Here is a 14,137-nt window from a genome sequence, read left to right on the forward strand (position 1 = left end):
AAATTAAAAGATCTAAAACAGACTATAGCAAACATTACTTGAAGAGTTGCTATAAAGCATTAATTAAATACAATCATATGTTAAACTTGGATTTTGAAGCCTTTCGAAGCCTTTTTAAAAACATGTTGCTAACAAGTCACTAAATAAGAACTACAAATACCACAACGATGTGAGTTTACGTGCTTGACGAATCGGACAACCGTTGCATATACTTATTGTCTTTTCCTTTCCTCTTGTCTTTTTTTCATATCATTCAGAGATGAGAGGAATCAGTCCATCATTGTGAGTGGAGAATCTGGTGCGGGTAAAACTGTCTCTGCCAAATATGCCATGCGGTACTTCGCCACCGTCAGCGGCTCTGCCAGCGAGGCTAGTGTGGAGGAGAAAGTCCTGGCATCCAACCCCATCATGGAGGTGAGCCCTGTGTCCTGCATCTGTACATTCAGGGTGCTAAGTAAATGTTTAACTTACACCAGAGAGGTTCAGACTATTGTTCTTACAGGCAAATAACACCAAAATATTTTTACTCGCGTTTGAAGCTTGGTGAGTACTCATTTTGGACGCTGTGTACATCACTGTGCTGTTTTGTGATCTGGGAAACTCTTTGGACCCCAAAACAAACAACTTGCCGCACTTGCGTAATCCAGATATTCTGGTTGGAGAGAATGACCTGACAGCGCTCAGCTACCTGCACGAGCCCACTGTCTTACACAACCTCAAAGTGCGCTTCATTGATTCCAAACGCATCTACACGTACACGCTGTGTACATCACTGTGCTGTTTTGTGATCTGGGAAACTCAGACTGTTTGTTTTCATGAAGGGCTTTAATAATACAGAAGTTTCTATCACAGAGAGCCAAACCCCTCAGGCTGAGAGTCTAAAAGCTCCTCTGGCCCTGAACACCAGTGTAAAGTAGTGTCTCATTCACAGTGTTATATCTGCCCTTCACTGCATGGTCTTCATCTCCCCTGGGCTCATCTCCCTCAGTACAGCAGCAGAGAGAGAGAGAGAGGTGTGTGTGTGTGTGTGTGCACGTGTCAGCACTCACTTGTGTATTAGCATACATTTAGCTGTAGGGCTTTACTGGTTGTTTAGATCAGTGTTACTATCAGAAATAATTAATAATTATTTCTGTAGTTATTAATCAATATTTAAATTAATTAATTGGATCTAACTCATTAAAACCTCATATAGGACTCCAGTAAATGTAGTGTGCTACGTTTAGGAGCAAGTTTGGTTATTAGCAATAATTAATAATTATCAAAGATAATTATTAATTATTAAAATCAATAGAACATTGATGAGAATCAATGTTAGCTTTTTTTTTAATCCTTTAAAATCAACACTTATCAATTGTTAACATCGAAGAAACATTAAAATTAACACTAGCTTATTGATCATTCTAATTCAATCAAAGATAATTATCAATTATCAAAATCAATAGAATATTAATAAGGATTAACATTGACGGGGCACCACCCTGAAATCAGGGACTAATAACCAGATAGTAAAACAGTCTCAATATTAGATTGTTTTCTTAGGAAAATCGACATCCGAAGAATATCGATTTTCGAATAAAAAAAACAATGAATGAAGGTTTGAATCCGAGCACTGACATCCCGTCAGCATGACACAGGCGTATGCAAAACAAACCAAAACACTTCTCTTTGTAATATAAACAAAGTTTATTTATGCAGTAATATAAATTAATAATTAATACAATGCAGTCAATAAACTTCCGACTTACAACTACAAACTAAACAGTGATATGATTAGATATGGAAATAAAAATAATCCTATAACACAAGGTGTGTGACAGTGTGTGTGTGTGTGTCAGTGTGGTTAGTAAGAGAGAGAGAGAGAGAGAGATGATTAAGTGACAGCCCGAAAGCTGATTTCGCGATAGCTGGAGATGAAGCAGCCGTGTTCATCACTCAGAGACGCGGTTTTACGAGCGGGGCTCGTAAAAGTCCCTTGTTATTTGACTCTTTAATGGATGAACTCAGTTGCTGTCTCACCCGCGATGGCGAAAATGCACAACAGTCCAATTTGGTTGGACTACAATACAGCAAAACAAATTCGTGATAATTAATACCCTGGGTATTAATAATGAGCGGACATGGCGGTCCGTAAACTGTACAAGCAAAAACCTTGAAACACAAGAATAACACGCTATAATATTCTATCTCTGCCCAGACGTAACCTCTTACTTGAATCGCATGAGGACACAGGTAGAATGTGTTTTCCTCCGTCCTTTAACTCTGACCCGGTTTCTTGAGGCTCGTGTGATGACGAGAGCCGTTTCCTCGCGCTGTCGGCGGCCGGTACGGCTGTTGATTCTCAGAGGGCGGTACGGCTGTTGATTCTCGGCGGGCTGGCGGAGAACTCAGAAATGTCGACTTGATTGAAGATGGAAGAGAAATCTTTAATCTCTTCACTTCTGTAGGCCAATGGATGAAGATGCGAATTGCTCGGCGGTCTCCTTCGGATCCGTTAGAGTGTTCGGTTGAACACAGAGTAATCTCAACTCGTCCAGCGAGATGGAGATTGTATGGCTACAGTTTCAAGTCGGACATTACTTCCTTATGCCACGAGGTTACACCGGAGAGCAGCAAAAAGCTACGTCCGTATTCGGTGAACGAAGTAGCCGGAAGCAACTTTGGAAGCATTTTCAGAATTATTTGAAGTCCGGATGATGTCATGTTCGAGGGACGTTCTGTTGTGTGCCTCATCCAATAGGAGTTGAGTGCTCGATCCTTTAGTGGGCAAGGCTTCATGGATCTGTAGTCTGTTTAGGACTCCCTTTGTTTGATTTTGGTGCAATTTTATCAGTAAGATTTATGACTTAGAAGGAGGGGGCTTGAGGAATGTTTTTTTATGACTGTTAGGCCTGCCTTTGTCTTCTATCTGAATACATGAGGCCCAACATAGCGTTAGCATAAATCTCAGATGACCTTCTTTGCTGTCCTCACCACACTCAAAATCTGACACAATCAAATGTTTTTTTTTTTTTTTTTGTTACAGTATATTTCGGGTACTTTCAGCACTGGGGATTATAGAAAGTAAAATCCTGTTAAAACATTTTTCACAATCTCAGTATTTTTTGTATAGTTGGCTACTAACAATGTCCAACAGTGTATGTACATGCAACACCCGAGTTGTCATTTGCCATTTTTGTCATTTTTTTCTATGTCATGAAATTCCCACCACAGTGTCATTTCCAGCACATCTCAAATTCTGTACTGTGTTTAATAAAATTAAATTTTAACATAAAAAAATAAAATAAAATGGCAGACCTTTTTTTTTTTTTGTCTTGCTAAGGCTATTTTATTGTTAACATATTATGTATCCTAAATACACACAATTAAATAATATTTTCTTTCCTTTTTTGTGTGTTTAATGTGGCAAATGATAGCTTGGAAAAATATGCTCACAAGTGACTTTTACCTTGATTATTGTTATCATGATACCAACATTTCAGTAGTTGCTACCGAAAATGTGCTAATGTGCTATTGAACACACTCTTTTAGCCTGTTTGAAGTTAATTTCAATATAAATCAAAAAAAATTTAAGATATGCATGTTTCCTTCAAGTTTTTTCTCAATTAAGGATGCATTGCTGAAGTGTTTTTAAGCAGGGCCCTACTGAAATCCCAAATCCTTTTTTTTTTCTTTTTTTCAGAATTTCATGTTTTAAAGTTTAATTTAATTTAATCATGAAAATGGTGTCTAAGCAAATTAATTCTTAAAACTAAAAAAAAAAAAAAAAAACATTTAACATGTAAAAAATAAAACAATTACTTTTCAACACACCATTGCATTTTTAAACAAACTTTTATTCAGTACAAATGCACTCTTGCTTGTGATATATTGCTTAATAGTTATTATTATTATTATTATTATTATTATTATTATTATTATTATTATCATCATTAATCATTATTCATTAATCATTATTTATTATTATACGTCCTTTCAAGATGGCGCAGCAGATGGCAGCTTCAGTGTGGAGCTCTCTAGCGTTTTTGTTACTTTTGTTTGTTTGTCATGTTTTTTTGTCACTCTTTCCCGATCAGTTTCACCAGGGATGAACTGCTGAATATTTGGCAGAGCATACCTGATAATTTTTTGCCGGTGTTCAATTATTCAGATGTTTTATTAGACATCTTAGTTGGAGGCGCAGCGGTGCTCTACAAGCGATCCAAATGACACACATGAGGGAAGCGAGCCGGCGCACTTGTGAAGCTTCCTCAACGCGGCTTTAGGACCGAGTATTCATCTGCCGAATGTCCGCTCCCTCACCAACAAAACGGATGAACTGCTTCTGCTCACTCAAACAAATAAGGACTTTTCTAACTCCGCTGCTCTGTGTTTCACGGAAACCTGGCTGAGTGAAGCCAACCCGGACAGCACGATTCATCTGCTGGGCTTCCAGCCATTCAGAGCGGATCACACTGCGGAATCATCGGGGAAAACGAGAGGCGGTGGAACATGCTTTTACATCAACGAAAGTTGGTGTACAGATTTAAAAGCGTTGAAAAAGATGTGCTGTCCTAATTTGGAAGCGCTCTTTATTAACTCTAAGCCACGGGAGTTTTCCTCATTCATTCTGGTGAGTGTTTATATCCCGCCACAAGTGTGCGTGAACACAGCGTTGCAACAGCTGGCTTATCACATCACAGACGGAGCAACAACACCCGGACTCTCTTATCATTATTCTGGGAGATTTTATTAAAGCTAACCTCACCCGTGAACTGCCAAAATACAAACAACACATCACATGCCCCACCAGAGACAGAAATATACTGGACCACTGCTACACCACTGTAAAGGATGCATATCACTCTGTCCCACGTGCAGTTTTAGGACTCTCTGATCACCGTCTGGTTCATCTTTTCCCGACCTACAAGCAGAAATTAAAATTAGCTAAACCTGTAGTAAAGACTGTAAAAAAAATGGACCAATGAAGCAGAGCTGGAACTACAAGCCTGCTTTGACTGCATTGATTGGAGTGCTTTTGAGGCTGCATCCCTACTAGGACATTTTTATCATTCAATAATGATAAACCATGGTTTACAGGAAAACTCAAGACAGCTTCGTCAGCCATAGAGGATGCTTTCAGAAGTGGGGATAAAATATTGTACAACTAGGCCAGGAACACACTGACTAAGGAATTTAGAGTGGCTAAAAGAAGCTTTTCTTTCAGCCAATGATCCTGCATCTGTGTGGAAAGGCGTGAAAAGCAGCACCAAGTACAAGACACCTTCCCCTTGCTCTGTAAAGAGTCAGCTAATGGCTGATGAAATTAATGTGTTTTACTGCAGGTTTGAAAAGTCCAGTCTCACACCCATCCCCTGCTCTGATGTTCACTTCACGACACACACCAACACCTCCTGGAACCCCCCTCCTCCCCCCTCCTGCTACTCAGTCTGCACTTATGATCTGTGAGGAGGATGTGTGCCTGTCTTTTGGAAACAAATGGGTAGGAAAGCTTCAGGCCCAGACTGTGTTTCACCTGCCTGTCTGAAAGTCTGAACTGACCAGCTGGCCCCCATCTTCACACAGATCTTCAATAGATCACTGGAGCAGTGTGAAGTTCCCTGCTGCTTCAAACATTCCACCATCATTTTTGTCCCCCCCCCCCCCCCCCCAAAAAAATCACAGGACTTAATGACTATAGACCTGTCGCTCTCACATCTGTGGTCATGAAGTCGTTTGAGAGACTGGTTTTGGCCTACCTGAAGGACATCATTGGACCCCTGCTAGACTCCCTTCAGTTTTCTTCTCAAGCAAACAGGTCTGTGGATGATGCTGTCAGCATGGGACTGCATTATATCCTGCAACTCCTCGAAAGACCTGGGACTTATGCAAGGTTCCTATTTGTGGACTTCAGTTCAGCCTTCAATACCATCATGACTGATCTTCTCACAACCAAACTGACCCAGCTCTCCGTGCCCATCCCAATCTGTCGATGGATCACCAGCTTTCTGACAGATAAGCTGCAGCTAGTGAGACTGGGGAAACTCGCATCTGGGACCCTAACTATTAGCCCTGGTGCTCCTCAGGGATGCGTTCTCTCTCCACTGCTCTTCTCCCTGTACATGAATGACTGCACTGCAAAATACCCCACTGTCAAGCTCCTGAAGTTTGCAGATGACACCAAGGTCATCTGCCTCATTCGTGACGGTGACGATCAGCTGTCTGTCTGGTGTGGTCACAACAACCTTGAGCTGAACACGCTCAAAAGAGTGGAGATGATAGTGGCCTTCGGGAGAAATAGTTCTACTCGGGCGTCATTGAGTCTGTCCTGTGTACATCTATAACTGCCCGGTTTGGTTCAGCCACCAAATCAGACAGAAGGAAACTACATCGGACAGTACAGACTGCTGAGAGGATTATCGGTGCCCCCCTGCCCACCCTCCAAGACCTGTACATCTCTAGAGTGAGGAAACGTGCAGGTAGAATCACTCTGTACCCCACACACCCTGCCCACTCCCTCTTTGAACTGTTGCCCTCTGGCCGGCGCTACAGAGCACTCAGTGCCAGGACAACCAGGCACAAGAACAGTTTTTACCCTCAGGCCATTTTCCACATGAACGATTAAACTGCCTTCAGGACTCCCCATAGTGCAGTAATGTAAATAAATATCTCATGTACATATTTAAATTCACTCATATAAACTGTACATACCCCTACCTTGCACATACATTACCACTTGCACATGTACATACGCCATTCAATGTTGTGTCATATTATTTGTATGTCTATTTATATTCTTACCTTGTTTTATACTCTGTGTCTCACTGAAATGTTCTGTGTGCACTTGTTTCTCCTATCACCAAAGAAAAATTCCTTGTGTACATGAGAACACTTGGCAATAAAGCTCATTCTGATTCTGATTCTAATATTACTACAGTAAATATTACATTTTACTATACAGTTGTAATATATTTCTGTTGCAATTTCTTCAATTTCAGGTGCCTAGCTTTTATTTTGAATCGTGCTTTTATTTTGATGTGTTTTTTTATAAAACATGCTTTTATTTTGATGTGCTGTTTTGACTGAAACTTCATTTGATGGATAAACAGTGCACTGCATGGCGTTAAAGCGCAGTTGCTGTGGTTTAATTATATAATTATATAGTCCTCATGTAATAAGTGCTTCACAGTGGCTTAGTGCTCTGCTCTGTCATCACAAATTATTTTCAATGTCTGTGGAGTTTCCAGTGTTAGGGCCGTCTGCTTCACGCATTTATTTAAAACACTCAGCTCGAATGCAGACTTAGATTGCAGCCTTTTGCATTTTAATAATCACACTAGGACATATCACAATTTTAATTTGATTATTTGTTAATTTAGAAGTGCACAGCTCAAATGAGCATGTGAGCATTTGAAAGCAGTCGTGTGTCAGTCAGACAGTGTGCAGGCACCAAATAAAGTCAATGTTCGGTACTACCAGTACTGTAGAAAATCTGATATCGTTAAATGTTTTTTATTTTAGGACTGACTTTGTACCGAATTACCGGTGCTTTTGACAACACTAACCTTGATGTATCATTGCTACCAACATCAATTGTCTCATATTTCATCTTAAGTATGCTCTTCACTTCAGCTTTTGTTGACTTGGTTAACAAGTACAATAACTTTTAAAAAAAACTTTATTTGGAACAAAATTATTTGATGTGGTGAAAATGACAGCACAACTGTGCGACAATCAACTGTGGGTAATGTTTGAAAAAATTTATATAAATCATTTTACAACAAATATTGAAATGGTTTATGTTTATTTCACTCTTTAAGATGCTCATAGTTTTAAACATTTAATAATTTATATTTTTATAATGGATTTTCATTGTTTAATATTGATAGTCTGGGTCTGGGACAAGGCGAAAACAATAAAATCAGTACATAAATGGCATTTGAAAAATATCACAAATAAATTGTTATGGCCTAGTAAAAAGTTTCCAATTCAGTTTTAATGTGACTTTCATATAACGAAAAGAAAATGACATCTGTTTAAAAAATAAAAAATAAAAATAGATTTGTTTATAGTTTATAATTATTGAAAGAATTTTTATGTCAACGTGAAATCAAAATTTACCAAATGTACTTCATCACACGTTCCTGGTTTTATTATGCATGATCATTGCACTTTTTTCTTAAGGACATTTAATTCTTTGTAATATTTCATCCAAATGTTGTAACTCTGAAATGACTTTCTATTTCCACTGATGTCACTTTGACCATGCTGGCCTTTTGGTAATCATAACCGACTGTCAAATAACTATTTAGGCATTGTTTTAGCAAACTTGCATTCAGGTCTGCTTCTATTCTGGTATGTAACGGCAACTTATCCAGTCAAATCCCAGTGGACCTGCTCTGTCGGTGAGACAGCATCAACTTCCTGACCTGCTGGAGATACACTTTCCCACACACATATGATCTTCTGGCCCAGTGGTTTTAAATCAATACTCACTCTGTGGGCTCCTTAAACCTTTAACCCTGTCCTCTCCACTCTCATACAATCAGGTGTGCTACAGGTCAGTCCAGTACTTTCACTCAAGCAGATGTCTCTTCTCCTTTCATGTTTAGTCCATAGGTAACGCCAAGACCACCAGGAATGACAACAGCAGTCGCTTTGGGAAATATATTGAGATTGGCTTTGATAAGAAATATCACATCACTGGAGCAAACATGAGGACGTATCTACTAGAGAAATCACGAGTCGTATTTCAGGTGAGGAGCATGCATAACAATCTGTCCCTGTAAAGAGACTATTCAAGTTTGGTCCCTTTATCGTAAAGGGCTAATATTATACATTTCTGTACCATTTTGTTTTTTTCAATGTCAGTCAGGGTTTCTTCCACCAAAAACTGTTGTAATTTTGTGTGTCATGACCATTTCACACCCTTAGAATTAAACAAGGTTTTATGCTACTGTACCTTTAAGATGTATATGTAAGTTACATCTGTTTTGATTGGATAAGTTCTTCCCATTTAAAGTTAGTAACAAAACCCACATCATAATATTATTGAAGACATGATTGCGGAATGTAATATTGTATAGGCATTGATATGTGAGATGAAGAGTATGTTAATGATGATGGTTGTGATGTCATAATTGCAATGATTATTTTCAATTAATGGTCTGGGTGGAGTGGGGAAGGAATTTTGCATTGTGACTGTTAATGTGAATACATAGTTCATCATAGTCCATCGAACTCTTTGGTAACACTTAACATTAATACTCCATTTGTTAAGGGATTATAAAAGGGGTTATTAATGACCAATAAGTCATTTACAAATGCACTATAAAAAAATGTATATGTGTTTGTAACAACATGCATACAAAAGGTGAATTTCATGCAAAACCTGCCAAATAGTGAGCCATATTACTTCACATGTTATAAATGCTTAATAACACTTATTCAACATTAGTGACCAATGAAAGTGTACCCTAATGTAAAGTGGACACATGACGAATTAATTAAAGGAATAGTTCACCCCAAAATTATAATTCTCTCATCAATTACTCACCCTCATGCCATCCCAAACTCATATGGCTTGCTTTCTACTGTGCAACACAAAGAGATTTGGACGGAGATGTAAGGTGTTTTTGTCCGTACAATGCAAGTCAATTGGCTCTAACACTTTCAAGCTCCAAAAAGGACGTAAAGGCAGCACAAAAGTAATCCATACGACTCATTATATGGATATAAACAGATCATACAGAAGAAAGTCAAACGAGTTTGAGACAGAGTAAATGATGAGAGAATTATCATTTTTGGGTGAACTACTACTTTTACAAAGGGAACATTAATGTAAAGTGTATTTTATTATGACCCCTTTAAAACAGATACGGTTATGTGACTGTTAAAAAAACAATCCAGAATCTGGTAACCACATGGTGAGCAAGAAGCCCATGGAAATCCCAGTGACTCTGAAATGGCTGATTATTGTCCCTGGATTGGTGGATACACTTTTGGCCTCACCGATGGAAATGTTGATCTGTCTCTCTTTACCGTCATACTTGTTTTTCCATGTTTTTTTTTCCTTGTGGAATACTGAATGAATGAATGTTTAGTTTCTCTCTAGAATCTCAGACTAAAAGGCTGTTGTGTTTCAAAATTACCACCAGATGTTATCAAACACCTAGTGGTCCAGAGATTAAGTGTGTGTAACAAAATTGAGTTGTACGTGTCACCTTCTACTTTTCGTCACAGTTTCCTGGTGAAATTAACACTAGAGGCACTACAACAACTGTGCGTTTAGTCACTTTCAGACAAACCATGAGTAAAACAGCTGATTATGACTTTATAAACACATATTTTTCACAATATTACCCACACACTGATATGTTATGATATTGAAACACTTTTGCTATAATACATTTGAAAATTGATACATTTTACTGCTCACCTTACACACTTTTAGCACTGTGATTAGCTTCTTTGGTAGCTCACCTGATAGAGCGTTGAACTCTGGACTCAACAGACCGAGGATCAAGGCCAGCTAAACACGCAAGCTTACACATGAGGCGAAAGTGTCACAGAAGCGACGCGAAATGACGTGGTTGCTTCAGAAAATGTGCTTTTCATGTCGCACTTGCTTTTTCATCACTATCGGATAGGTTTAGGTGTTGCTTTAGGCTAAGGATGTCTGTTTTGTTCACCTCTCATTTGCTTTTAGGACACCATTGGTTAGGTTTAGGTTATAGTTTTAGGTTAGGGAGGTATGTTTTACTCATGTAAACCTCCATCTAATGTTTGTATTAAAAATCTCATCTGATTACAACACTATTTCGCTCTCTGTTGGCGCCCCCCAACGGACATTTCACTGGGAAACTGCAGTGAAATGAGTAATAAAGCACGTAACTTTGTTTTGCAGAAATGTTGCCATGGTCGCCTAATGTTCATGAAATCAGGCTGTCAATACGTTATCTTATAATTCTTCATTTTGGGTCCATGCACCAAAACCGTTTGTCCAAGAGAAACTAAATTTGGCAAGATGGTCCCAAATCTCTTTCAACATTAATTTTGAGTCAAGCTAAACAAATGGAATATTTCTGATTTCATTTCCATCCATAACATTTTTCCACTATTTTGAGTTTTCAGACAAGCCTACTTTTTCAGACTCCTCCTAGACCATTTGCCCAATTCATGTAGAGACCCTCGTGAACATTATTAAAATTATTTTTGATTCATCAAAAAATGGTCTCTAGATAGTACATGCTAAAAACATTTGTGAATCTGATGAGCATTTTATATTGAAAACTCAAAATGGCAAACCGAAATGAAATCAGAGGTAAATGTTTGGTTAGGCTAACCCTTGTACTGCAAGTTCTAAAAATCCACTGACAGATCTATTCTTTAAAATTTGGCAATTTTAATCATTTTCTCCACTTTCTAAGTTCTGTTAGCTCACAAAAAATTAATTCACAAAAAAAAAAAATCATGTTCTGCCAAACTTTCCTTTATTCCGTGAAACTCATGCAATGGAACGGATGGGACTGTTGAGCTCCAAAAATAACAAAAACAAAAGTAGTCCATATTATTCATACGCAGTACTTTTTCTGATGTCTTCTGAAGCAATCCGAAAGCTTTGTTTGAGAAATAGACTGAAATTTAAGGTGTTATTTGTAGAATTATATGTTCAAACCTGGCCTCAAGACACACTGTCACCATGTGATATGCAAGACCCAATAGCATCATTGATTCCAGTAAACTTGCATTTCAGCAGGTTTGATGCAAATTACATAAAATGTCATTATTTGTCACGTGTCCGGTGACCATTCATTATTGACATCAAACCTGGCTTTCTGCGTCAAAAGGCACCATACTCTTCGAATGGGTGCAATGAGATTTGAGAACTATAGGGCGTGGGTTGAAAATTGTAGTAAATAATTCCTTGAACAAAGCTATCGTATGGATTCAGAAGACTTTAAATATAACGCATGAGTTGTATGGACTACTTTAATGTTATGGTAATGGTGCTTTTTTGTGTGTCAGTTTTGGAGCTCAACAGCCCTGTTTCCATTCTCTTTCATTGTATGGAAAAGAGCAGCTTAGACATGCTACAAAATTTCTCCTTTTGTGTTCTGCAGAAGAAAGAAAGTCATACGGATTCGGAATGACATTAGGGTGAATAAATTATCATTTATTTTGGATGAACTATTCCTTTAAATTCTGCTGTCTGTCAGCTGGTTGTTGTTGCTTTATCGCATATGAATTTGAACATGTAAGTTTCCCCTAATATGAAAGTGTTTTCAGAAATGGTATGAGACAGTGCACACACTCAGGAGCAGTCAGGCTGCCACACCCTCTAAAGCACACTGTACGTCAGCTCTATTTATAGCTCCTCTCAAATACCTCCCAGATTTAATTCACACAGATATTTTCAGATTTTCAGACACTTCCTTTAAGGCTTCTGTGTCTGTCTGCAGTTTGAAGATTCTTTGAGCAATATTCTTGCCCTCTCTTAGGCCCTCTACCTGCTACAAATTTTTTTAGGCGCTTGTGAAAAATGTTGCATAGTGAAGATATCTTCAAAAATAATTCCTTAAATAGTTTTCATTTAACAATTAATATCATACAAAGTCCAGTAAACATAAAAAAGCTAAATCAATATTCAGTGTGACCACCTTTGCCTTTAAAACAGCACCAATTCTCCTAGGTACACCTGGACACAGTTTTTCTTGGTTGTTGGCAGATAGGATGTTCCAAGCTTCTTGGAGAATTCACCACAGTTCTTCTATCTGTTTAGGCTGTCTCAATTGCTTCTGTCTCTTCATGTAATCCCAGACTGACTTGATGTTCAGTTGGGGGCTCTGTGGGGGCAATGCCATCTCTTGCAGAGCACCCTGTTCTTTTATTCTAATATTTTCTATTTGCAAAATAATGTTTGGGAGTCTAAAATGTATTTTTCCTATTGACACACTAAAGCTGAAGATATAAATAACCATCTTAAGACAAATGCTTTTGTGAAGCATCTTATGTGCCTAAGACTTTTGCACAGTACCTTTATATATAGTTGTGCTCAAAAGTTTGCATACCCTGGCAGAAATTGTGAAATTTTGGCATTGATTTTGAAAATATGACTGATCATGCAAAAAAAACATCATGGTTACTTTCGTAACCTCCATTCCCTGATGGAGGGAACGAGAAGTTGTGTCAATGTAGTGACACTAGGGGTCACTCTTGGGAGCCCCAAACACCTCTGCTTTTTTTAAAAAGGCCAATGGGAATTGGCGAGTGGAATTTGCATGCCACTCCCCCGGACATACGGGTATAAAAGGAGCTGGTATGTAACCACTTATTCAGGTTTTGTGCTTAGGAGCCGAGACCAGGTCCCGGCCATTTCAGCGGGTAGTTAAGCGTTGTGGCAAGAGGGACACAACGTCTCATTCCCTCCATCAGGGAACGGAGGTTATGAAAGTAACCATGACGTTCCCTATCTGTCACTCACTCGACATTGTGTCGATGTAGTGACACTAGGGGTCCCTATACAAAATGCCACAACTATCTGAACTGTGTTACGTGAAGTGGCGGTGCGAGGCGAGCAGACCACTGTGTGCCTCGTAGCCAGCGCACCAGGCCGTCACGTAACCTCCCCCAACGCTCTTATGACCGTCGAACGGTCCTTCAGGAACAAGTCGACTGCCCAACAATAGGGACAGGCTAGCCCAGCTGAGGCCTCTTTTCCTATTTTTTCTCCCCAAAAAGAGTGGAATTTGTTAACCGACTGGGAGCCATAAGTGTCTACGTCGGGGGGTGTCCCTCCCAAGGGGAAGACACCGCAGAGACCACACCACACCCAAAAAGAGGGGGAGGTATTTTAAGTGGAATACATCACATGGTCTTACCGAGTATTGTCAGAAGTATGTCATGTGGAGAGGTCCCATGGTAGGTCCTACCCGAAGGGGGAGGAGTTTCTACAAAGCATGGCGAGCCTCTGCCCAAGGAAGACGCAGTTTACCAACAGGGAAATGATTTTGCAGAAGATATCACATGGGGTCGCCTTCGGGGAACCAGCACATGTGGAGCACTTACCTCAGTACAGAGCCTCATTAGCACATGTATTGGGCCGGCAGCAAGTTTCTCCGCAAACTCAACTGCCACAGGGCTAAGGAGGAAAGTCATC

At 39.2% G+C, this 14,137-nt stretch overlaps 1 protein-coding gene across 1 annotated transcript in view; it reads left to right on the forward strand.

Annotated features, from left to right (window-relative positions):
• Positions 1–14,137, forward strand: part of myo5aa (myosin VAa) — a 141,262-nt gene that overhangs the window by 36,716 nt on the left and 90,409 nt on the right. The window contains exons 5-6 of the mRNA XM_051656695.1: positions 258–414; positions 8,592–8,735. Of these exons, the coding sequence (XP_051512655.1) occupies positions 258–414; positions 8,592–8,735 (301 nt within the window). The remainder of the gene's footprint in view (positions 1–257; positions 415–8,591; positions 8,736–14,137) is intronic.

Source organism: Myxocyprinus asiaticus, chromosome 26 (genome assembly GCF_019703515.2).
Source record: "Myxocyprinus asiaticus isolate MX2 ecotype Aquarium Trade chromosome 26, UBuf_Myxa_2, whole genome shotgun sequence".
Lineage (NCBI taxonomy): Eukaryota > Metazoa > Chordata > Actinopteri > Cypriniformes > Catostomidae > Myxocyprinus > Myxocyprinus asiaticus.